Source organism: Siniperca chuatsi, linkage group LG15, assembly GCF_020085105.1.
Source record: "Siniperca chuatsi isolate FFG_IHB_CAS linkage group LG15, ASM2008510v1, whole genome shotgun sequence".
Classification (NCBI taxonomy): Eukaryota; Metazoa; Chordata; class Actinopteri; order Centrarchiformes; family Sinipercidae; genus Siniperca; species Siniperca chuatsi.
In genome coordinates, this window is record NC_058056.1 from 11,983,715 (window position 1) to 12,007,086 (window position 23,372).

At 43.0% G+C, this 23,372-nt stretch overlaps 2 protein-coding genes across 4 annotated transcripts; one reads left to right on the plus strand and one right to left on the minus strand.

The window, feature by feature from the left end:
* Positions 1–253: 253 nt before the first annotated feature.
* On the plus strand, positions 254–2,448 carry LOC122861336 (inversin-A). Its single transcript, XM_044165520.1, has one exon. It carries the CDS (start codon positions 408–410, stop codon positions 2,019–2,021), a length of 1,614 nt encoding a protein of 537 aa, XP_044021455.1. The 5' UTR covers positions 254–407; the 3' UTR covers positions 2,022–2,448.
* Positions 2,449–2,500: 52 nt separating this feature from the next.
* LOC122861334 (serine/threonine-protein kinase PAK 6) lies at positions 2,501–23,352 on the minus strand. Of its 3 annotated transcripts, none has more exons than XM_044165519.1 (9): positions 23,244–23,352; positions 10,610–10,857; positions 8,545–9,207; positions 7,512–8,045; positions 6,165–6,298; positions 4,942–5,068; positions 4,716–4,841; positions 4,448–4,582; positions 2,501–4,011 (listed from the first exon to the last, which is right to left on the minus strand). In XM_044165519.1, the coding sequence occupies exons 2-9, from the start codon at positions 10,811–10,813 to the stop codon at positions 3,844–3,846; spliced, it is 2,091 nt and encodes a 696-aa protein (XP_044021454.1). In that variant the 5' UTR covers positions 10,814–10,857; positions 23,244–23,352; the 3' UTR covers positions 2,501–3,843. The 3 variants fall into 3 exon arrangements, with proteins under 3 accessions (XP_044021454.1, XP_044021453.1, XP_044021452.1); XM_044165518.1 differs by lacking the exon at positions 23,244–23,352 and adding an exon at positions 19,906–20,401; XM_044165517.1 differs by lacking the exon at positions 23,244–23,352 and adding an exon at positions 19,901–20,401.
* Positions 23,353–23,372: the final 20 nt, after the last annotated feature.

Sequence of the window (23,372 nt, forward strand, 5' to 3'; positions counted from 1 at the left end):
GAATTTGTTAATTAAGTTAATTTGCGTCAAAGAAAAGTAAAAATGGGGCATTTAAGTTAACCTCACAGACCTGACATGAAAAACATTGGCCATGTTTTTCTCCTTGAGTAATTATTCTGTTCAAATAGCATATATCTCTCTCCAGGCAGAGAGTGCTTGGGCTGAATGGATGCTGCCACTGCATAATGGTCCTCAGACGTTTGTTTCCTAGGCAACGTGGGGAAGGCATGTGGAGAGGGAGGTATAAAAGCACTGGCAGCTCCTCTCTGAGTCTTACTCTGAGGTAAATGCACTCACTGTCAACACAGGGAGCCTCAGAGAACTTACTACACACTTTCTCTCTCCTTATTTGTCACCTTCTTTCTCAGCTTACTTAAAGGCTCAGCTCCACAAATACCTGTTCAAGAATGATGCGACCGAAAGATTTACGCCAGGGCTCTGGCACCAAGACCTTCCTAGATGCCATGCACGGTGGTAAAGTTCACCTAGCACGCTTCATCCTGGACGCCTTGGACGGACGCATCATCAACTCTAAGACAGAAAACAGCCGCACCCCGCTCATGTACGCTGTCTGCCTACAAGATCCTGGGACCAGGGCCAAGTTCACCCAGCTGCTGCTGGAAAAAGGGGCTGATGTCAACTTCCAGGATGAGGACGGTCGCACGGCCCTGAGCCTTGCTTGTGAGATGGGTCACCTGGATGTGGTCAAGCTTCTAGTGCAATTCAATGCTGACCCAGACATCTCTGACGCTTGGGGTAACAGCGCTATGATGTATGCTGCCTTTTCTGGGCACAGCCAGGTTCTGGAGTTCCTGGTTCGGGCTTTCAAAAGATTGGGACTGAGGCTGGACAGAACCAATAATGCTGGTCACTCAGCCATCGAGGTGGCCAATTTCTTCGGACACAACCAGTGTGTGCAGATTCTGAACTTTCCTTGCAGAAGGGGTGTTGGCATAGATGATCCACTTGCTGATTCGGGTACCAATGGTGAAGGAGAGTACCGGCTGCCCAACAGGCTCCCCAGGCATGTTCTGGAGAGGTTCTCCAAGCAGTTGAATAGCAATGAAGACCAACTGCCTGGGGTATTTCAGAGACAGCTGAAGATTGGAGACAGCAGCGGGCTGTGGAACCGCTTCAGATGTCCCAGGAGCCAGTCTCAAGAGGACAACCATCGCCCCGACTGGGCTCTGCCTCCTCAGCTAGAGAAAAGCCAGATTGAGGGGGATCACAGCGCTCTCTTCACTACCAAACAACTGCAAAATTGGCAGCTTAGAGACCTAAGAGGGGCTAAAACACTGAACTCTCTTCCTGAGCCAAGCCAGAAAGATGTCAGCCGAGACACTGCACTCCAAGAGCATACACCAGTAAGTTTTCCTCTCTGGGGAAAAGCGAAATCGTTTAACCTGGACCTTCTGAGCAGCAGAAAGCAGTCCTATCAGGGTGATGTGCGTGACATGAGCCTGTCAGCCAGCAAATTAAAGAGAGCCTCGCTACAGGATGAGAGATGCCTGATAGACAAGATGGAATGTCAAGGGAACAACCGGGGCCTGACAAACGATGCTGACAAAACTGTCCCAGTGCCAAAACCTCTTTTAAACAGCAAGAGTCAGCCCACAAGAGCATTTGAGGAGAATGTCAAATCACAGAAAGAAGAGGCTATTGACATGGCTCCATCAAGCAGAAGAGAGCAGCAGAAGAGGGGAAGCTTTGGGCCAACCAGCAGACACAACAAACTGCTTTTTGCCAGAGGGGAGATGGAGTCGGGAAAGATCCCAAGCCATACGCCGGGGTTCATGGGCCTGGGGACCAGACTTCTGCGTCGATTCACCGCTCCAGAGTTCATGAGAATGGTGATAGACTGTTCATCTGGCTCCTCAAATGGTCGAGGGCGGATGTCCCGCTCCGAAACCTTCCCTCTCTCTCACAGACATCAGCAGGTAAACAGCCAGCCGAGCGTTGACAGCATCAGTGGAGTAAAGTGTGAGTTTGAAAGCTGCTCATCTCAGTCTGCCCTCGATTAGAATAAGGACAATGTAAAGCAACAGAAATGGCAGGTGGGGACATTTTTACAAGTGCATTGTTTGATGATAGATTCTATTTATTGAGAGAAATAATAATCTCTTGCTTTTGTTGCAGTTTGTTTTTTCAATGTTTCAGGGTTTAAAGCTAATTGTTCAGTTGCATACAATTTTGCTATTCTATATTTGAAATAATGTATAAATATAATATTATCTATATAATATCCATCTGTGAGTTACTGAAAATAATTATTTTTGTTTAACATATATAAGATTTATATTGTATGGAGTTAGATGTATTTCATATTGCTTCTGTGTTTACAAGAAATATTGTATGTATTTTGCTTAAAGATATTCAGTGACTGTGTGACTGTGTGCACTGTATGATGATTCATTCTGAATACCTAATAAATACTTTAAAACACCAGTATTCATGGATGCGTACGTGTGTGTGAATGAGGAAAATACAGGATGAATTCCGATGAATTCAATGTGCATCATTTATTGATTTATACAAAATTAAAATGTGTAATTCTCTTTTTCATGAATGATCCACACAGAGATAGAAATACATGAAACATGTCAACATGTATCCGTGTCAGAATACAAAGACTATGTGCAAAGTGTTATTCAGCAGGTGGACGTCCTGCGCATCACATGCCAGGCCTGTGTGCTTTATCTAGGCAAACAAATGCAAATACAGTCATACACATCTTGTTGAGGAGCAACACACACATCTTGTGGTTTTTAAAAAGTCTATCAACAATACAAAGAGAGCTGTATCAGAAGCAAACACTGAGATGTCACCTCACACACATCCATGTGCCCATGTGCTCACACACACACACATACAACTATACAGTTCAGTAAAGAAAAGTAAAATTTTTAATTCATCTCATATAATTTTCTGCAGTAGATCAGCAGGTATAAGGACCTAATATCCAGTATTTTTATTTACATTATTTTTTCTACTTATGTTTGAAGTCCATACTTAATAATGAAACCTTATTTGCAACTTCACATCATACAAACAACCCACAACACCTTTTGTAAATTAAGAATACATATGAAAAAGAGGAATATGGTACTGGTGATTTTCCAATAGCCCAATAGTAGCAGCGGGGCTTTCATCTACCCATGTATTATGCTAATAAAGAAGAATTGTCTTTCACATCCCAGTTTGGTACATATTCAAGCATTCACATCAGGCCAGGTGTGCCTCCATTTGGCCATGCAATGAGTCTACTGTCAGTGTTTGTAGAGTGTACTGACTGGGTTATTGTCCAGTTTCCACAACAGGGAGTGTGAGTGTGCAGAGGTACCATTATCCTTCCTTAATAATGTCACAATGAGCTACTGTGGTTTGAGCCTAACACCAGCTTTATAAGCTTTACACGGTTAACAATAATGCCCACTATGAACACTATAAAGGATCTTTAGAGTAGCATGTGTTCATTACATATAGTTTCGTGGAATATTGATTTTTGCTATCAGTTGATACGCACCATGTTGTGTTGTGTTGAATCCCACTGAATATTACAGGAAGCCAACATTCGGATTGAACCGAGTTGAGAGGTGAGGAATTGCATGCTGCCTTTAACTCACTCCTAAAGTGCATCTCTCATGCCCGAGACCATGCGGTGTCTGACAACCAAACTTGCTGTCCTGCCACCATCACTCTGGCAGCAACATGCTGGCTGGGTCTGCTTCTCTAGAGCTGATTGCCCGTTGGCTTGGGTACTAGAGGAATTGGACCTTGCTGCTGGTCCGAGGCCTGGACAGGTCAGACTGAAGGTGGGTGTTGGGGAGTGGGAACCCCACAGGGTCAGCAACGGGACATGCGCTTGCGGTACTGCTCCACCAGTGGGACCAGGCACTGAGGTGAGCCACTCTGCAGCAGGAAGGGGTGCTCCAGCAGGTCAGTTGCGCTGGCCCGCTCTAGGGGGTCCCGAGTCAGCATACGGTCCAGGAAGTCTTTTAGAACTGGGGAGATCTGGACCAGAGAGCAATGGCCACATATATCTTAACTAAATATAATAAACTGTTGCTGTTATTGTGAAAGTAAAGTAACACCACAACCAAGACAGCTGGAATCCTTTATTAGCAACATTTATGCAACAAGAAGCAGTGGAATTTATAAGTAACATTGTCTTATTTTTGAGAAACTAGAAGTGTCAATACCTCTGTCAAGATGGCACGATCACATTTTGATCTTTAACAGTCTACAGCCATGCTAGTGGCTCTGTGAGACTGAGCTTGGGTACAGTGGTGCTTTGAGCTAAATGCTAACATCAATACACTCACAATAAAAATGTGAGGGTTGTATCAGATATTTTTGTTGATAATGTTGTATCATGATAATGTTTAGCAAGTGTAATGGTTACCATGTTCACAAGGTTAGTTTGGCGGATATGAGTCTGTTCTCGTACCTGGCTGACATTTCGTACAGTGGGAGCCAGCTCATCCCTCAGTCTCTTCATTGCTGCTACAGGGGTTTCACTGAAGTATGGAGGCTCTCCATCCACCATCTCCACCACCATGATGCCCATTGACCAAACATCCACCTGGTGCACCATCACACAGTTAAATTATGTAACAGATCTTATGGCACAGATTGCCACTGTTGGCATTTATCCTACATGAGAGAGATCACCACTGTTATTCAGCATGAGTGGATTTGAATGTGTGCCTCCTCACCTCAGTGCCATATGGTGATTTGGAGATGACCTCAGGAGCCATCCAATAGGGTGTCCCCACCAGAGACTTCCTCTTAGGGATGTCCTTGCTGATCTGAGCACAGAAGCCAAAGTCTGAAAGCTTGACCTGTGGGGAACAACAGAAAGACCTTACTATCAAGATAGAGAAAGAAAAAGAAAGAAAGAAAGAAAGAAAAGAAAGAAAGAAAGAAAACAACGTATTATACCCTTCCGTCTAATGTGAGTAGTATAGAGTCACTCTTGATGTCTCTGTGGATGACTCCCTGTGAATGGAGATAGGCCAGGGCTTGCAGAACAGCTTCACACACTGTGGCAATCTGCTCTTCACTCAGCCTGCAGGATAACACACGAGTTTACAGACACACACAAACAGATTTTACATTAACATTTCACACTTTTCCATTACGAGTTACAACGAATCAACAGTTGAGAAAGCTGAAATTCGTGAATCATCGAAAATTAAAGGCAATGATAAAGAGTGCAAGGTTCAAAACAACAACTCCCACACAGCAGAATGACCCACAAAACATCTTCACTCCTCTCCAATGTTAATGTGACTTCGATAAGTGCAACATAAACATAAGAGACAAAAAGCCATTTGCAAACAGCAAGCAAGGTAACAATTACCTAACAAAGTATTGTATTTTCCCACATATGATTATCAACATATTTAAAAGACATATCTAAAACTATATTAGGAAAATAAAACATTCTCCTTTAGTTTAGGCAGTTACTCTGCTTCTTAATTTAGAGAGACTTTAAGGAGTCTATTGACACCAGTCTGTAGCCAGGAAAAACAGAAGAATCAAATGACTCTTATTCTTGATTGTTCTGTCAATATACTGATTATTTTAGTGTCTGACAAGCAGTGGCTGTGACAGCTGGCTCATTTTATATGTCATCTGGCTTGAGAGAAATGTTTTCATCCCTTTGAATCAAGTGATCTAACCCTGAGGTCATCCCATGGAGATCGAGCCAGCCATCTGTTAATAATATAAAATACAGTGACAGTTCAAAACAAATACACCCTGACAAAATTCAATTCACTGCTGCTGGTCAATGTGTTTTCCTTATTTTTGATGTATTTGATGTATGAAGATATATGAACTATGTGACAGCATCAGGAAATCAAATTTTCAACCAAAATTGACTTTCCACATGGCATCTAAACATGCACATATTCAATTATGTTATTGAATTATTACCTTTCCCAAGAGAAAAGCGGCTGGCTTGAAGTGAGAGAGAGGGCTGAATGACAGCCTTTGTGAGTCTTTGTGCTGCTGGTATAAACCCTGATCACTCACCAGTCGATACCACACTACCCCCTTGTGGTTGATATAGTTATTAAAGATGATATCATAACCAAACAGAATGCACCAATGCAGCTTGCTTAAGAGGGATCAAGATGATCTCTTTGTGGTGCTCTTACCTTGTTTCAGACACAATGTTGGTCAGTGCTCCACCCTGCAGGTACTCCATGATAACCCACAGCTCCTCCTCCACCAGAGCTGATTTAAACATCTCCACCACATTCCTGTGCTGATAGTCCCTCATGATGACCACCTGCAGCACAAAACATTCCTGCTAGAACCAAAATCTTTAGAGACATAACCAAGAATGCGACCACATTTGGGTTCTCCATAATTAAATGGGTACTCAAGAAATTTAGTGTAGTACTTTCATAAAGTTAAGGGACTTGTAAGAGACTGTTTACAGACAGAAAAGAATGGTCAAAATCGGTGCTGCAGAGGCCAAGATATCCTGACTTTTACTCTTTAGCATGGATCAGGCTCTAACTACCCAACTCAATAGTGTCTTTGATTAGAGATCCTGCCTGGTTAACACCCACATCTTTCAACATCTCCAAGCCTAAGCTGCTATAACCCTGATGACATCATCATGGGTTATTTTCTCAGACTTTGGCAAGCTCCCTCCAGAACCACAGAGGACATTATACAACTGTTTTTACAGGCTGAGTAGTACTCCCAATAAAGAGCATGTTTGTGATCATATGTAAAATAAGTACTTTAAGTAAGCAATAAAGGAAATTCCTATTCCTACAATTGGTTATTATGACTCTACGGGTTATGCTAACTTTGCACTCGCCACCTCAGTTGTAGAGATTCGGGGAAACAAGGACTTGTGCAAAACTACGTAAATCAGGGCGAGCTACTGACGCAACTCTCGCACCACCTTCCAAATAAACATGATTTCCGCATGAATCATTTCAACGCTTGTCTCCGAGTCTTACCAAAAGCAAACACAGAAAGTGTCACGGAGTGTCCATTATGGCCAACTGCAGAGGGATCTACACCCGGGGCATATTACTGGCTAACCTAACCACCCTGCATATTTTCTTGTGCACACCGGTTTGTTTACATATGTGTAATACTGTCCTCTATGGACACTCAAACTTTCTGTGTTTTCTTTCAGTCAGACTCAGAGACAAGTGTTTGAAATGATTAGAAATCATGTTTATTTGGAAAGTTGTAGGAGCCTCATGCAGCTTGCTACGATATACATTGTTTAGTGCGAGTCCTTGTTTCCCTGAATCTCTACAACTGAGGAGGCAAAGTTAGCATGACCCATAGAGCCACAATAGCCACATTTGTTGGAAATACAGCAGGTTGAAATAAACTAGAATTATCCTTAAATGCTATACCGCAAAGAATAGCAAGCAACAAATTTGTTGCTGTAACCTTGAATGCATTGTGTGTTGGTGATTTGTGTTGTGTTTGTTTGTGGGAATCACTTTGTATCTAGTTGGATACTGTACCTCGTTAAAGAGCAACTCTCTTCTCTGCTGCCGCCGCAAGTCCATCATCTTCACCGCCACCTGCCTACCGCTGTGCTTTTCTGTAGCGATACACACAACCCCTGTTGAACCCTCCCCAATCTTCACAAAGTTCTCCAGGTAAGACCGTGGATCACCCTTGTCTACCACCATCTGCAGGGCCGCCTTGAACTGTTCATGGGTCACTTTGGGTGGGTCTGGCGGTGGTCTGGGTGAAGGATGTTGTGGTGGTCTGAAGGCAGGGGAGCAGGTGCCTGGAGGGCTGGTAGCTAGTGAGCCTGTAGGGGAGGGGCGAGGCTGGGAAGGGCTGTCTTGCCGGGGGTAGGGAGGATTGGGGCATCCAGAATGTCTGAGGAAGGGGTCAGGCCCATTGGGCCTCAGTCCCATGTTAGGAGACAGACCCAGAGTGTAGCTAGCTGAGGAGCGCACGGTACGCTGGGGTCTGATACCGCCCACAAGAGGACTGCTGTTGCCAGTGGGCAGGAAGCCGGAGTGGTACCTCACTGTCGACTCTGCCTGCACAATAAGAGAAAAAGGGTGAGGAACATAAAGAGAAAGTGCTGAAAGTGAGTTGGCTACCTGCCTGAGGTTCAAGACCTGCTTTAAAAGTGAATGTAAATCAAGTCCTTCACTCTCACTCTGTATCCACTTCACCTGATATGACCCATGTATAGATGTTGCTATATGGACCCACACACCATCTCTCAACTTTTACAACCCCACTGGCACTTTAAACCCACATTTCATATTTTAACACTAAAATACTCAACCCCAGAACTTTAATCACCTGTATGACTAAGCCAATCAATGTACTGCCTCGCTACAGTTTCCACAACCTAAGCATGAAAATGATCCCCTATGATTTCTTGACAATAATGGATTAACATGCTGAATACTAATATTATGATCCATCAGCAGAAATATGCATGTATTGTGTATTCTGTGAATAATGTATTATCAGTGCACCAAATGGCCACAAAGATGTGCAAAGAAACTGCTGTAATGTTAGGCTTACTTTCAGGTCATAGGAGGAGAACGGCCTCCCGGGGCTGTTCTGAGGGTGAATGTACATCGGTAGGTTGGGCCGGAGCTCCGTGGTGACTGTCGCTTGATCTCCATGGGGCTGCTGTACAGTCATAGCTGGGCTGAAAAAACAAGCTATAGGTCTCTGACTTGGTGGCATTCCCCTGGGCAGCTGGAACTCTCTCTTCCATATCACTCTCTCCTGAGGGCTGCCCACCTCACTGCTCATATAAGCCCCGTGACTTAGCATCGGGATGTTCTGGGACTTAGGTGGTTGCGAGGGTCCCTCCAGGGAGCTGACACTGACTTCATAGGTGGACTTGGCCTTTGGCAAGATCCCATTGGACTGCAGAGTGATGTTCTTCTTCATGCCCAAATACGGGGTGTTGGTCTCACTGTGGATGTTCCTGGCCTTGTCCCTCCATTGGTCATGACCCACATCCTCATCATCTTCGTCATCTTGGGTCAGGCCCTCGTACTGGTAAGGGTCTCCCTCGTTCACTTCCCCCAGCCTTCCCAGAGACTGGGCCCTCTTCCTGGCTGAGGGACTGCTCTTCCTCAAAGAGTTGGAACTGGTCACAGACAGACGGCTCATATCATTGATCATGGCTGCAATGTAGTCTCCGTGACCGATCATGCTCCCACGCACAATGGTCTGAAAGAGGAGAGACGTTTATCTTTATCACATTGTGCATGCCATGATCACATTATAGATCGATTTCAGACTGAAAGGAATAATGAGGATGACATAATGATTGCTCAGAGGCGAGTTAAATTTAGACTTGAGAATCTGTAAAGGACATCTTTGTCATTCTTCAAAGACAGTGATTTAAATTATTTCTCCAATGGATTATTCTGACAATACACTGACAAATACACCAAGCAAATGTTTCAAGAGACACACCACTAAGACAGAGCCTCTACAACTGTTACAAAATTCAGATATTACAGATAACTGTTCTTATGACCTTTCAGATAGTATGCATAGTTTGCAGTCATGCAAAGGGCCTAAACTTGCCGTGACAGAAAATGATCAGACAAACTTAAGATCTTTTGCCAGATAAGTGTTAGTGTTGCAACTGTAAGAGAGAGTGCAAGGTGGCTCATTTGTCACTCTCAGGTTAGAGTCATGTTCAGTTCACAGCCAGTCAACAGCCTCTCCTGTTTCTCTGGTTTGGTGCCATTATATCTGCACAGGGGGTAGAGGTCAGATGACATCTCACCTACTGTAGCACCTCTCAGAGAGGAGAAAATGGCAGGTGATAATGGCCTTGGTGAAATATCCTATTTTAGAAGAAAAATCTTAGATATCACATCACATTTTCCTCTTTTCCTGTTAAAGTCAGAGCAATAATCTGAAATGTACTGTATTTTCATCCATATGTTTTGTTTTTTTGCATTATGAGGTTCTTGTTCTTCACACTCATCTTGATGATGCTATTAAAATCATAAATCTGACCTAAATGCTGACATGATGGTTCTCAGGGCATTAATGAAATGTTGGTGTTTTCTCTCAAACAGCATCTACAGTATGCTCCGTGAAGCGTAGAAATCCTTAGATTTGCGGCCTTTATCACTCACTGGCATTTCCATTGCTGTACCTGCACTTTTTATCCCTTCTGCTTGACATCTGTGGGAAGGCACCGTGGACTGTTATTAATTGCCTGCATGGAGTGATAAATCTTGTGGCCCCTCTGAGTATTCAACACTGTACAGTCAGTGTACACAGCAGAGTCATTGGCCCAGCCCCACGATAGATAAGAAAGCAAAAAGATGGGAAGGGGAGCAGGCCTTCCTTCCACGTTGTCATCAGAGGATTATGGCATTTTCTGAGACAGCAAGATCCCTCTGCAGCACTAAAGGACTCTTCTGCATCAATACAACCAGCAGTATATCTTTATGCATCAGTCTCTCTGAGACTAAAAAGCCAAACCTTTTGAATGACAACTCATCATGATAAATTAATGAGGGACTGGTTGAATGGTGTGCTAGTCATTAGTGATCAGTGCAAGCTAAAGTCAGAGGATCAATAGAGTTGAATGGAAGGTGTGGTGTACCTTCTTTGGCCTCAGCTCCACCTCTGTGATCCTAGAAGGGTCCACCATGGGTTTGGGCCTGCGCAGGTTCTCTATCAGGCTTTGCCATTGGGTCGGCAGGCCCACAAAGCAGCCATGCTTGGCGTCAAATGAGGTGTGGACACGGTGCTCAAAGTTCTTGGGCGCTGATATCTCAGGCCTCTTCTTTTTCTTTTTGCGAAACATCCTTAGGTCCACGAGGGCGCCACTTTGCCCGATTCAAAATGCCCCTGTAGAGAAAAGTATTCAGCCTTTAATAAACTGCACTCAACATTACATACAGCACATGTTCAAGTAACTGTAATCTTGACATTTAAATATAAGCAAATCTCTTCTGCCCAAGTGATCAAAAAGATGTTACCACTGACGGACCACTCTCCTTTACTATCTACACTCTGACCAGGTGTATTCAAATAAAATCTGACAACAGATGACCTTTCCACGTAGGAGAAAATATTCAAATCATCTAAAAGCTGTTCCATGTCTGGGATGTGTATGTCACACGTTGCCTTGCTGGCTGTCATGAGCTTGTGCTTCTGAGAATGGCTCCAAGGAGAGTGGCTGGATTTGTAAGCACATGGGTAATGAAGGATATCTGGTCAATTAAGGCTTATTCATTCTCTGTGCCATTTTACTGATGAGCACGTGGCCGGGCTGGCCGGCGCCCACAGGCTTTCAGTGCATTAGCAGGACAAGCACAACACACAGATACAAACACACGCTCATGCACACACATACACAAACACAAATATACTATAGCAGGCTATCCTTCATAAACCCTTTATAACCCTTTTATATCCCATCCTAATTAGTCACTTGTGTGCCCTTGATTGCAGGGAGCGTAATTACTTAAGCCTCGGACGGATGGTCCTGTGTTTGGTGAGCCACTAACTCGGGTTAACTGTATGTTAAGCTTTATTTTCCATTCAAGTTTAGGGAAATAATTAAATACATTTGATACATCTCATTTCCTCAGCTGCACAGCTGTACTGGGAGATAATCACTCAAATTTAAGACTAATGATTAGTATTAGTACTGTTTCATGTAGCTCACGATATGGAGGACGTTCTAGCTAACCATGCTAGTAGCGTGGCTCTAGGCATGGCAATTGCTGGTATGTTGGTCGGTATGTCGGCCGTTCCACGGCAGGACATAAGAGGAGATGACAAGTGATGTAATAAGCTGCATTCAATGACATGGAATAACACGCTGCTGCCATGTATATTTCATGCTAGTGGTCTGATACATCATGCACGACAAAGTGCTTGGAACACAAGGAATGTTGGAGAATGACACACATCTACTGCCTCTGTAAAGTCACCAATTGTGCAAATGTGGCTACGGCCGTGAACACAGTTTTGGTTTTTTAGCCTTGCTAGGGATGGCAATGTCGGTCAGTCGGGTGGTGGGTTCACCACTTTGGTCTAGACTGTAACAACAGCTATTGGATGGATTACCGTGAAATTTGCTACAGATGTTCAAGGTCACTAGATGATACATTCTAATGACTTTGGTGATCTTCTGCCTTTTCCTCTATCGCCACCAGCAGGTTAAATATTTTACTTTTTATGTGAAATATCTTAACACCTATTTGATGGATTGGCAGAAAAAAAATGTCCAGACATTCATGGTTCTCTGATGATGTATTCTAATGACATTGGTGATCCACTGACTTTTCCTCTAGTGCCACCATGAAGTTGACATTTTTGTTTTTTATTGAAATATCTTGACAACCTTGGATTGTCACGAACTTTGGTACAGAGAGTCACGGTCCCCAGAGGATGAATTGTATTAACTTTGATTCCTAATCTTTTATCTAGTACCATCATCAGGTCACATTTTAAATTTGTCCAATATACTTTTTGTATTGTTTGTGACCAAATACCTGCAAAACTAGGACATTCCCATCAGCCTCAACTTTACTTGGTGTTTACTGCAAAGTAATAAAGTAGAAGAAAAAAACATTGCGCTCAACTAAAGATAAAAAAGAGAGAGCTTGGGTGCATGTGGCCAAAGTAAAAAAAAGGGCTTGCACAGCTAAATCAATTAGTGTTACTTTTATTCAGTTTCCATGTCAAAATGAGCACAGAGGAAACTAATTTACAGATATTTTGGCTATGCCTTCTTAAATGTGCAATAGTCCTTGACTTTCATGGTTGAGTATTTTTAACTTATTACCAACAGGTGCATCAAGTGGCAACCTGTAGTCACAGACGTCCTGCTAATTAGCAAATGTTCACATGCTAAACTAAGATGGTGAACATGGTAAACATTATACCTGCATAACATGAACATGCTAGCATTATCATTGTGAGCATAATTTCTTGCTGATGTGACCATTAAGTTTAAAGCACCACTGTGCCTAACTAAGTACAGCCTCACGTAGCCGTTAGCATGACTGTAGACTCTTAGTCTTGTTTATTTTAGCAGAATGAAGCACTTAAAGGCCCTGATGGATGTGGCCAATGATGAGGCCTACAAGATGCCCCTAGAATATCAGATACAATCTCCCATCATGCACTGTGAAATGAAGGGAGTTGAGGAAATTAGTTTTGCAGTCGTCTGCAGCTCAGCAGGCGATCACGCTGGCAGCCTCTCCTCTCTCCACCTCCGCCTTCAGACCAGCACGGCTCTAATCGGCATCAACGACGCCTGTTATGAGCTGTATTGGTGACTACCACACACCACTTGCCCCGCCGCATCACCATAGGGTAAAAGCAGGTCAGGCCCACTGGTCACATCAGCTAAACCTTCCTCATTACAGGAAGGTGGAGTTAGGACAAGGGGGGGGGGGCATGTCACCCTCCAAGGATAATTCAGTCACAAGGCTAATATGCTAAGTGTTAGCGCATCACTCTGCTGCTCTCCCTATGTACATAATGTGGTGCTGGGAAGGACTTTAATTCTATCTGACAGGGACATTATGGTGTGAGGGCTCTAAGGGGGTGGGGAGAAAGGAGTTGGGGCCAAGATTACAGTCAGACCTGGATGTATTTAGAAAGACAGGGACCTAGTTTACTTCCTACAGACACAGAAAGGCTTTTAACCACCAATTATGGCTGCTTTTTGAATAACGAATGCTTGAGAAAACAAGCTGCAAGATTGTGATCGCTGTTTTTTTTCCTTTTTTTGTCGCTGCACAAGAGACTATCTGCTTAGATAACTGTTCAATGTGCAGATGTTGGCATTGCCTGAACAAATATTTACACATAGCGCTCGTGTATCCTTTTACAAGCAGATCAATCAATATTTACTCATGAGTCAAATGCAAACTGCTACAGTCCTCCATTGCCAGCAATAATGGGGTGATACCAGCACAAATAGGACGGCTGCTTTGTATGGTACTTTATCAAGCTTCAACAGTTCAAAGCAGCAGAGAACAGAACATATCACAGCATTCATTATTCATTCTTGACCACTGTTCCCCTCTGAAGACTCTGGAAATACAAACTAACCACTGTGATATTAGAGGCAAGTAGGAACACACACACATACACTTTTTGATTCATGCCCAGCCAAAATGAATTGAGAAGTTGATGCAATTATTGATTTACAAGCTTTAATCACATGCAACTGGCCTTATATTGACCTCTCTGACTCCGCCAAGCTTATGACTATCTTGATAACAATATGCTATTGATTTCTAAGTCTGTCGTAGAATACGTATGCACAGAGCTGAACTTGCACAGTGCATAATCACACTTTCTGGTCACATCCCTCTAAACTGCAGGGATTTGACCCTATGCCTCAGTGGCTTGTCTTGAATCTATCAAAGTGCTGAGACAAAACTAAACCAGCTGCTGTCAGGGATATGAAGAGCCAAAGAGAGATGAGGTCATGCCAAAATTGTGCTACATTAGGTATTTCCATCTCTTCAACTGTGTACAGGAGCAAAAAATTAAATAGATCAAAATGCATGACCTGAAAATCCACAAATCACGTCACTAAGAAATAAAATCTCACTCACAGAAAATCATATGAGCATAAAGCTGTTTGTAGCAAGTTGGGCTGTGAAGTCTGACTGAACACAAACCTTAAAAAAAAAGATGATGGAGCATGCAAATTGTGTAAGACATGCAAATAGATCCCATTTTCTCTGCAGAATCACCACTTAATCACGGCAATACATCCCTATTCCAGGCCCAAATGAAAATTCAATCACAGCCTTACCCCCCGCAACAGAACAGAGCTTCTTCACCTAGCAGAGCAGCCGGGCCTCTCATGCTATGCAGAAATGCAACCAGGCAATCCAAATATTTCTTACAGACAATGTGACAGAAGAGGACATGCTTGCATTCCTCTCATGTTCAAATCACCCCAAGCAGGAGTTGTGGATGAGTGGGAGGGGATCGAGAGATAAGAGAGATATTGGATTTGCTTGATGTTAGTGCTCCGAGCTCTGTTGAATGATTTTCTTCCCCTATTTGCCCTGATTTCTGCTTCTATCTTTTTTGTTGGCATGCATGCAGGAATGTAGTGAGTGTGCAGGTGACTGTGCTAGCAGGATTAGTATGGTGTTCAGTCCTTCACTGATCTAATTTTAGGACACATCATGCCCCCCCCCAGCACCAGACGCGTGTTTATTTGGTACAGGATTCATGTCAAGTAGTGAGGTGAGAGTGGGAGACGATGGAGATGAGGTAATCCTCTTTTTGTGTTTGTCAATGCATGTAGAAGCATAATCCAGCTATACTGAATTACAGGGAGCTACATCTGTTTCATAGTGGCATAGATAGCATCAAGGTCTTAACTGCTGTTTTTTGGACTCTGCAGTGCAGTGTGGGGGGCTTAGAGATTGCTTTTCTATCAGCTTCATTATGATGACCGTTCTGCCCTTTGAGTGTAATGAGACTGCCTCTCAAGAACGGGGAGGGGGGGTCTTGGTTGGTCATCTCTTCCTTGTGCTTTGTGAAACACACACATGCACATACGCACACCATCTGAGGGCATGAAAAAGGTACACAAGCGCTGGACGTGACCGGACAGTACAATAGCAGTGTTTATGATTTAGGTTGATGTCTGCTTTCTCTTTGAAGTGACCTCACCAAGCTGCATTCAATGACATGGAATAACACGTTGCTGCCATGCATATTTCATGCTAGTTGCCTGATACATCATGCACGACAAAGTGCTTGGAATACGAGGAATTTTGGAGAATGACACACATCTACTGCCTCTGTAAAATCAACCTTTGTGCAAATGTGGCTACAGCTGTGAGCACAGTTTTGCTTTTTTAGCCCTGCTAGCGGCTATGGGTGGCAATACTGGTCGTGAAATTTTGTAAGACATTCATGGTCTCCAGAAGATGAATCCCACTGACTTTGGTGATCCCCTGACATTTCCTCTAGCACAACCATAAGGTTCACATTTGTGTTTTTTAGTGAAATGCCTTAAAATTTGCTACAAAAATGTATGTCCCCCTCAGGATAAAATGTAATCGCTTTGGTGATCCCCTGACTTTTCATCTAGCGACACCATCAGGTCCAAATTTCAGTTTGTCCTAAACTTTTATGACCAAATACATGCACAAATAATGACATTTCCATCAGCCTCCACTGCACTTCCACAGTTTTCTGCTAATTAGTAAATGTTAGCATGCTAACATGCTAAACTAAGATGGTGATTATAATAAACATAATACCTGTTTAGCATCAGCATGTGAGCATGTTAGCATACTGATGTTATCATTTAGCTCAAAGCACTGCTGTGCCTAAGTACAGCCTCACAGAGCTGTAAGCATGGCTGTAGACTCGTAGTCTTTTTTGAAAATAAACTATGTAAAAGTAATTCATTGAAAATATAGGATACATATGAAATTAAAGAAGAAACTCAGGAGGTTCAGGAGCTAAATGAAAAGTACAGCTGATGATGTGTGCCAATGTTTTCTAATGTGGTCAAACAACAACTTTCTCAGTCCTCGATGTACTTGGATCTCTACTAAAAGCTCCAGTCAGGGGTAAAGACACAATGTAGAGCATACCCAAGGGCATGTGAAGTCAATGTTATGGACTAGTTTCAGTATATAGTTTATGAAAAAGTACCAAAGGAAGTAAAGGTGCAGAGAGTGTGCAAATTATGATCCAAATTATCAGAGTTTTAATGATATTCAATGAAATAGGCAATTATATCTATATTCTGCATTTACATTTCAGTTTGTAAAATAGGACATCAAGCAGGGATGACCCATATTCACACAGAGAGTTCATTGATAGTGACATATCTTGGAATATTTCAAATGTCACATAACTCGCACTGATGCGTGATGTGTAGGTTTTCACTCAAACCTCTGTATGAAGTAGTGCAAGTCGGAAATGGTTCGAAGTCACAGAGCACTGCGATTCTGAGAAAGTAAACAATCAAAGAGCTTGTCTTTCATTTTCTCATGCACTGAATGAGTAAGAAAAGGCCTCAGGATTGGAAGTGTATAGTAAAATATGATGTCTGTGCCTAACTCTGTGGGCTGTCAGTTCTTCAAGGGCAGACATCTGCACAGAGGCACACATCAGTCCTGTGTTAATATTGACAAGAGGAAACAAGAAATGAGAGGTCGAGACAGGAGGAGAAAGAGTGGGGGAGGAAAGGAGAGTCTGGACACTCAGATATAGTGACAGAAAAAGAAATGGAGAAGATGAAAGGGAAGAAAGTAAGAGAAATTAAAAGAATAAAGATGCTGAATAGATGGACATAGATTTAAAGTGTCAGTGCCCTGTATTTTTTCTGGTCTAATTTAGTGGCACAGCGTTGTGGATATCAGCCCTCTCTGTTCTAAAGAAGTATCCTCTTTTCTCCAGCATCTCGGGCAGATTTGTTTGCAGTAAACAAGCCACAGTAAAGGGGATTTGAGGACAGGACAGTTGCATCAACAGAGCACATACATCATTCTGTCACCTGACATAGTGGCACTGATTCTTCCAGAGGAGAAAATGGACAAGAACACTAGTTTGTTCTTCCCTGCGGCGGGGAGCGTGGACATAAATGCACCGTAAAAGCTATGGTCTCTATCTACTCCAAACACCTTAACATAATGACATTGTAAAAGCAACACTTCTAATGTCCTGGGGCTTTTATGGGATGTTCTATTGATGCTGACACATCACTAGAAAAACACACTCAGGAAGTATGCCCCTCCATGCCGTGTAACAATATGTATACTAAGGGCTAGAGTCAGGAGAGTAGGGAAATGCAGCACTGACCAACACTCTGTTTAATTAAAGATCCTCTTGGCTCTCACAAGTGCTTTGAACAATTTGACGCTGTGCTGATAGAGACATATGATCAGCCTGGACCAATGGTACAAGCCCAACTCTTCTCTCTTGGGTCCAATTTATTGATGCGCCGGGCCTCGGTGCAAGCTTTACTCTACACGCATGTGCTTATGAAAGCTTTGATTTATATTTTTTAGCTCAGGCCTCAGCGTGTCTCTCCCAGGGACAAAGCACCGACCATTTTTAACCTCAGATTCCTTAATGACATCAGTCTACACCGACTCTGCTGCCCTTCTCTGTCACCCAGCATGGGTGCTGTTTCAGCCCAGAGAGGGGAATCATGGCATGCTGTCCTAATTTGGACTCAGAGGCTGTTTTAATCCTTAGTGCTTGACGTCTCGGGGCCGGTGGCGATGCTAAGCTGGTAATGCACGCTGTCCCCTCCTTCTGCTGACACGAACATGACACGAGCATTACTGAAAACAATCATGAACACAGCAGGGCACATGACAATGATGTACTGCCTACACCTGCGTGCTGTGTTCATATGTGTGTGAGAGAGCCCTATCACTTCCTGTCCTGTCAGTGTCCCAGTACACGTACTGTAGAGTCTGTGCTGCCAGTTTGTGTTGAATGTTGTGACCATGTAAGAGCGTGAAAGCAAGATGGGCGACATGAGACGGCCTTCAAAAACTATACTTCAGAAGACGCTGGAGTGTACACATCATCCCCAGTGAAGCAGATGTCCAGCTGTGTGTGTGTCTGTGTGTGTGTAGTAGTGTGTGTGCATGCACCAAAGAGACCTTCTCTGTCACCTCCTCTACCCTTTCCGTCCTCCTCCTCCTGCTTGAATATCAATGAGTAACCTGAGACACAAACACATGGTAGTGTAGCAATTGCAGAGCCTCAGTTACATCATCATCAGACTTATGAAATGCATGATTAAAAACACTAACAGAGAGAATGCAATTGGATGAAATTATCCTGCCAATCTGATCTAAGCCCTTTGTGTTGATCACCTTACAGTATATGTCTGGATAACACCAGGTGCAGTCACCACTCTTTGTTGTGATTCTGTCAATGAGAATGAGTGCAATGGCAATGCTAAAGCATTGGACTAAAACTAAAATCTATGCACTTCTTTAAAACACCTTAGCCCTGAATTGATTTTCACTGGGGATTTAGCATCTAATTAAGAGACTTTACAAACTTGTTTTCAACATCACGGAGCAGATTCCTTGTTTCTTAATGTTTAAAATTCAGTCGAACAGAGCACAATTCAAACATCGCCTCCCACGTTTATGCAAGCTCTCGTACAACAGGATTTCTAATGATTACATTTACGGACGAAAGTAAATGATGTTACCAAAATATGTCACATGTCAGTCTCCTCTCCTGTGCTTGTTTTCCTACAGCCTCCATCTACTGAGGTATGTACATACAGTAGCAGCTTGAATCCTCATACACTGGTAGGGCCAGAAAGATCACCTGAGAACTCAGCCTACACACAACACTAGAATACACAATGGTAAAAAAGGAAGCTTCTGTCCACAGTGCCCGTAGCAATGGCACAGTCTGTATTTGTCAAGTACTGTGATCCGCCTCGAGAAAGGCAACATTTTTGTTGCATCCTTTTCCTTGAAATAGCGGTTGAGGACAGAAGTGACAGAGACACAGAGAGAGAAAGGGGATGTGGGGATTTTGAGGAGGAGGGGTGAGCAGAAGGTGAAGGCTCCTCTTTTGAGATGCAGTCCATCACTGAATACATCAATCCATACATGTCTTCCCTTTTTGACCCTTTCTCCCCCACATCAGCACCTGGCTGCACTGCACTTTGCTCACAGCCTCTTCTTCTCTCCCTCCACCACGGCTGATGCCTATCGACGGCATACACTAACCTGCTCTTTATCAATGACGTTAAACACCCCCCACACACACACACACACACAATGCCCACCAAACCCCCGCCCACCCCCACCCCACTCTCCTCGCCGTGGAGAGAGGAAACCGGGCTCTGAAGGGATAAATCATTGTTAGGAGAGAGGAAAATATCTGTCATCCCCCTTACCTTACCGTGTAGTGAAGAGGAGAGCCTCTCTCCTCCAGGAAGGATTGGAAGCCAGAGTGCGCGCACACACACTCACATTCACTATTATATACCGCTCACTCACATTCACACACACATATACACTCACACATGGACATACACGCTCTCTCTCTCATGCACACAACAACGAGGAGGGCTGGCTCTCAAGCAAGCGCACACTGCAGGCTGCCGCTTGCCTGGGAATGCCTGATGCGTTCCTCCCTCCAGGCAGAAGCACACACTGCCATCTCAAAGGCTCTTTGTTGATTCATCCCCGGCTCCATGGCTGAGTGCTGGTCCACGTAACGGTGCCTGCTCCCGGGGACACAGGGTGACCGTACAAAGGAGGGACAAAGCCATGAAGAGCAAAATCAGCATCCAGGAGGAGAGCATATCACGGCCCCATACAGCTCCTTCCATCCCCCCTCTCCTTCTCCTTCTCTGGCTCTCTCTCACACACACACTCCCACCTCCCTTTCCCTCCCTCTCTCTCTTCCTCCTCCTCTCTCTCCCTCTCTCTTTATCACTTCCCTCCTTCTCCGCCTCCTCCCTCTCCCTTATTGGTCTGCAAAATAATTGATAGCAGCGTGTGTGTGTGTGTGTGTGTGTGTGTGTGTCTGTGTGTGTTTTAAGCTGGTTTCCAGTGACTGTAAGGAGAGGAGAGCTCCACTGCACCTCATCACCTGGGATACTTTCCATCCACCTCCATCGCTGCCTCTGTCTCCTTTACACGTAATGTGGGTGACATGAGAACACGAGGGTGCTGCGTTCGCCCAGTGTGCTGCTGTTCAGTCAAATGCATTATCCATGGAAAGGCAGGGTCAGGGATGGCAGATGGCGGGAGGGGTTGTGAGTGTAAAAAAAAAAAAGGGGGGGGGGGCATTGTGGAGCTATTTCTGTAGAGGGTGCAATCCTCATCCTCAAAATCTCTTTTGAGTCCATTGTGACCCAAAAATCTTTATGGATCAAGGCACAAGAAATTGAAGTTACAACGCTGCCTCACTCCAGCTTCCTCATTGTTTGACTGAAACGTTCCCCTCTCTTTTCACCACAATCATTTCCTGAATAATTTGTACAGCAGCTAAGACCAGACACAAAGCAGGAAAATGTATTAGGGTCAAGTCATGCAGAAATTTCTTGCAGAGTGAGCCAGATTTGGAGCATACGTGTAAATACTACATGGCATTTTGATATGAGACGCATGCAAAGGCACTAGAACAGGCTTAAATAATGATGTTCCTCCTTACTCGTCAAATAAACTCAAGTGAAAAAGGCTCCACTGAACTAATCTGCATGAGAATGACAGATTTGCCTGTTGGGGGTTTGGGTTTGACCCCTCCCTCTCTTTCACTCTTACTTGTCAGCATTATTGTCACAGATATTTATTGGCTTGGCTATATTTTACTGCCATGCTTGACTTATTTTCCTGATTTCTTTTTAGTTCAGAGTTGCGAACAGCAATAACAACGGTCTTGTAATAAGTGTCTTTACATAGAAAAAATGGTGGTTTTATCACAAAAACAGCTCTGTTTACTCAGGCTATCTGCTGAGCCATTTATATACCCACACTCATATCTCATACCTCATTTTTTTTACGGCATTATTGCAAAAATGCAAGTGAAGCTAAATTATTACAAGAGAAAACTGTGTAAATTAAGGCCAAGTTTATGTTTTGTATATTTGTATCATTAAATTGTGTTATTATTTTTATACTTATTTTATTTGTTTTTCATGTGCAGGATGTGAGTTATATGTTATATACTGTCTCTGTAATTATAGGATTTTTATTTTTTATTTAGCATCTCACTATGGAGCGACATTATAATGCTAAGATTTCTGTTAGATCACCAGGGGCTAAAATGGTTTATTCAAATGTATTTGTCAGACTTAATGACCTAAAGCATCTCCTGACAACATTGACCCCCCCCCCCCATTTGGATAAATAGTGGGAAAATACAGTAGCTTGTAATGTAAAAAAGGGCTTACAGCGACAAGAGTAGTCTTAAACCATGGTGTCATTAAAATGAAAGCCCATAAGTCATACAGCCTTAATTGTTTGCATTTCAATTCATTCTATTGTTTAGGATGAATCTGTAAGGATTACACCAGGGGTTATCCGGGTTCAGCCTATACAGCTAAAGCAAATGTAATTTCTTGTCAAAAGCCACTGACATTTCCAGATGACCTGTAAATCCATTTTAATTCTGTGAGAGTGAGGCAACTACAATAGAAATGAAGACAAAGCACGTGTCATACTCCTGCTTGCTCACCAGTAGTGTTACATACGGAAGCCCATTTCTGCCCAGAAAAGAAAAAAATAGATGACAAGTTAGTCATAATAAAAACATCATAATTATGAGATAAAAAGTCACAATTATGACTTAGTAAGTAAAAATTATGAACTATTAGATAAAAAAAGTCAAAATACTGACTTACTAAGTCAAAATTATGAGATAATAAGTCATTTTTTAAATTCAATTTTGATTTATTGAGTCAAAACTATGAAATAGTAAGTCAAAATTATGAGACAGTAGGTCAAAATTATGGGATAGTAAGTCAGAATAATGAAATAGTAAGTCAAAATTATGATAGTAATTAAAAATTATGAAATAGTAGGTCAAAATTATGGGATAGTAAGTCACAATTTTGAGCTATTATGAGTAAAGTTATTTTCATCATGTCTAACTTTTCATCTATTTTTTTCTTTTCCTGGCAGAAATGGGCTTCCATACTTTTTTGGCCTGAAATTGGCCTCATGATTTGCTGCTGCACTTAGGGAGGCTCTTCCCTCTCCGTGCCTGGCTAGCCAAGTGCAGTTTACCTCGATGCAAAATGCCTACTGACCTGTAGAGACTTGGGCAGAAAACTTTCTGTGAACTGGTGCGTGTAAATATATATATATGTGCATGTGTATGGCAAATACAAACTGCACAAATAGGTTAAGAGCTCTGACTGTAAAACATGGCCCATACAGAGCCTGAGTGTTCTTGTCTATCAAAGTAACAGCGCTGGACAAAAGCTCTTCTCTGAGTGTCTCTTCAAAGCGCCTTAAGGAAAGGTGGCTTGCTTGTGCCATCTGTCCACTGCAGTAAGAGAGAGCTATGGATTTTCTGTATGAGGCGCTATTGGAATCACTAGCTGCTTGCTTCCATGGGATGAGCTTTTAATAAGTCCTGCCAAATAGCAAGCCATAGAGGATGCATTATGATGTGGTTATGCTGTGTTATTATGATGGGAGTGCATAATGTTGCCTATCATTTATCGCTGAATTTCAGCTGCTCTCAGTGCTAAGCCAAAATTTAAAGTAGACAGTTTGGGAACTCACCAGATGAGAGGATCTTTACTGGCAGTGTCATATTTCCAATATGAGATTAAAGTCTGTTCCTCCAGTGCTCCATGTGCATGTAAAAGCAGCAACACTCTGTGCCATAGTACATCAGGGCGGTGACCTCCT

What these genes read in the sequence shown, in the direction of transcription:
- LOC122861336 (XM_044165520.1), top strand. Translation starts at nt 408, where the DNA reads ATGATGCGACCGAAAGATTTACGCCAGGGCTCTGGCACCAAGACCTTC.
- LOC122861334 (XM_044165519.1), bottom strand. Translation starts at nt 10,813, where the DNA reads ATGTTTCGCAAAAAGAAAAAGAAGAGGCCTGAGATATCAGCGCCCAAG. An exon ending in TGGAGCTGAGGCCAAAGAAG is followed by an intron (nt 9,208 to 10,609) that starts GTACACCACACC and finishes CTCCTCTTTCAG; the next exon opens with ACCATTGTGCGTGGGAGCAT. An exon ending in TACTCACATTAGACGGAAGG is followed by an intron (nt 4,842 to 4,941) that starts GTATAATACGTT and finishes TGTTCCCCACAG; the next exon opens with GTCAAGCTTTCAGACTTTGG.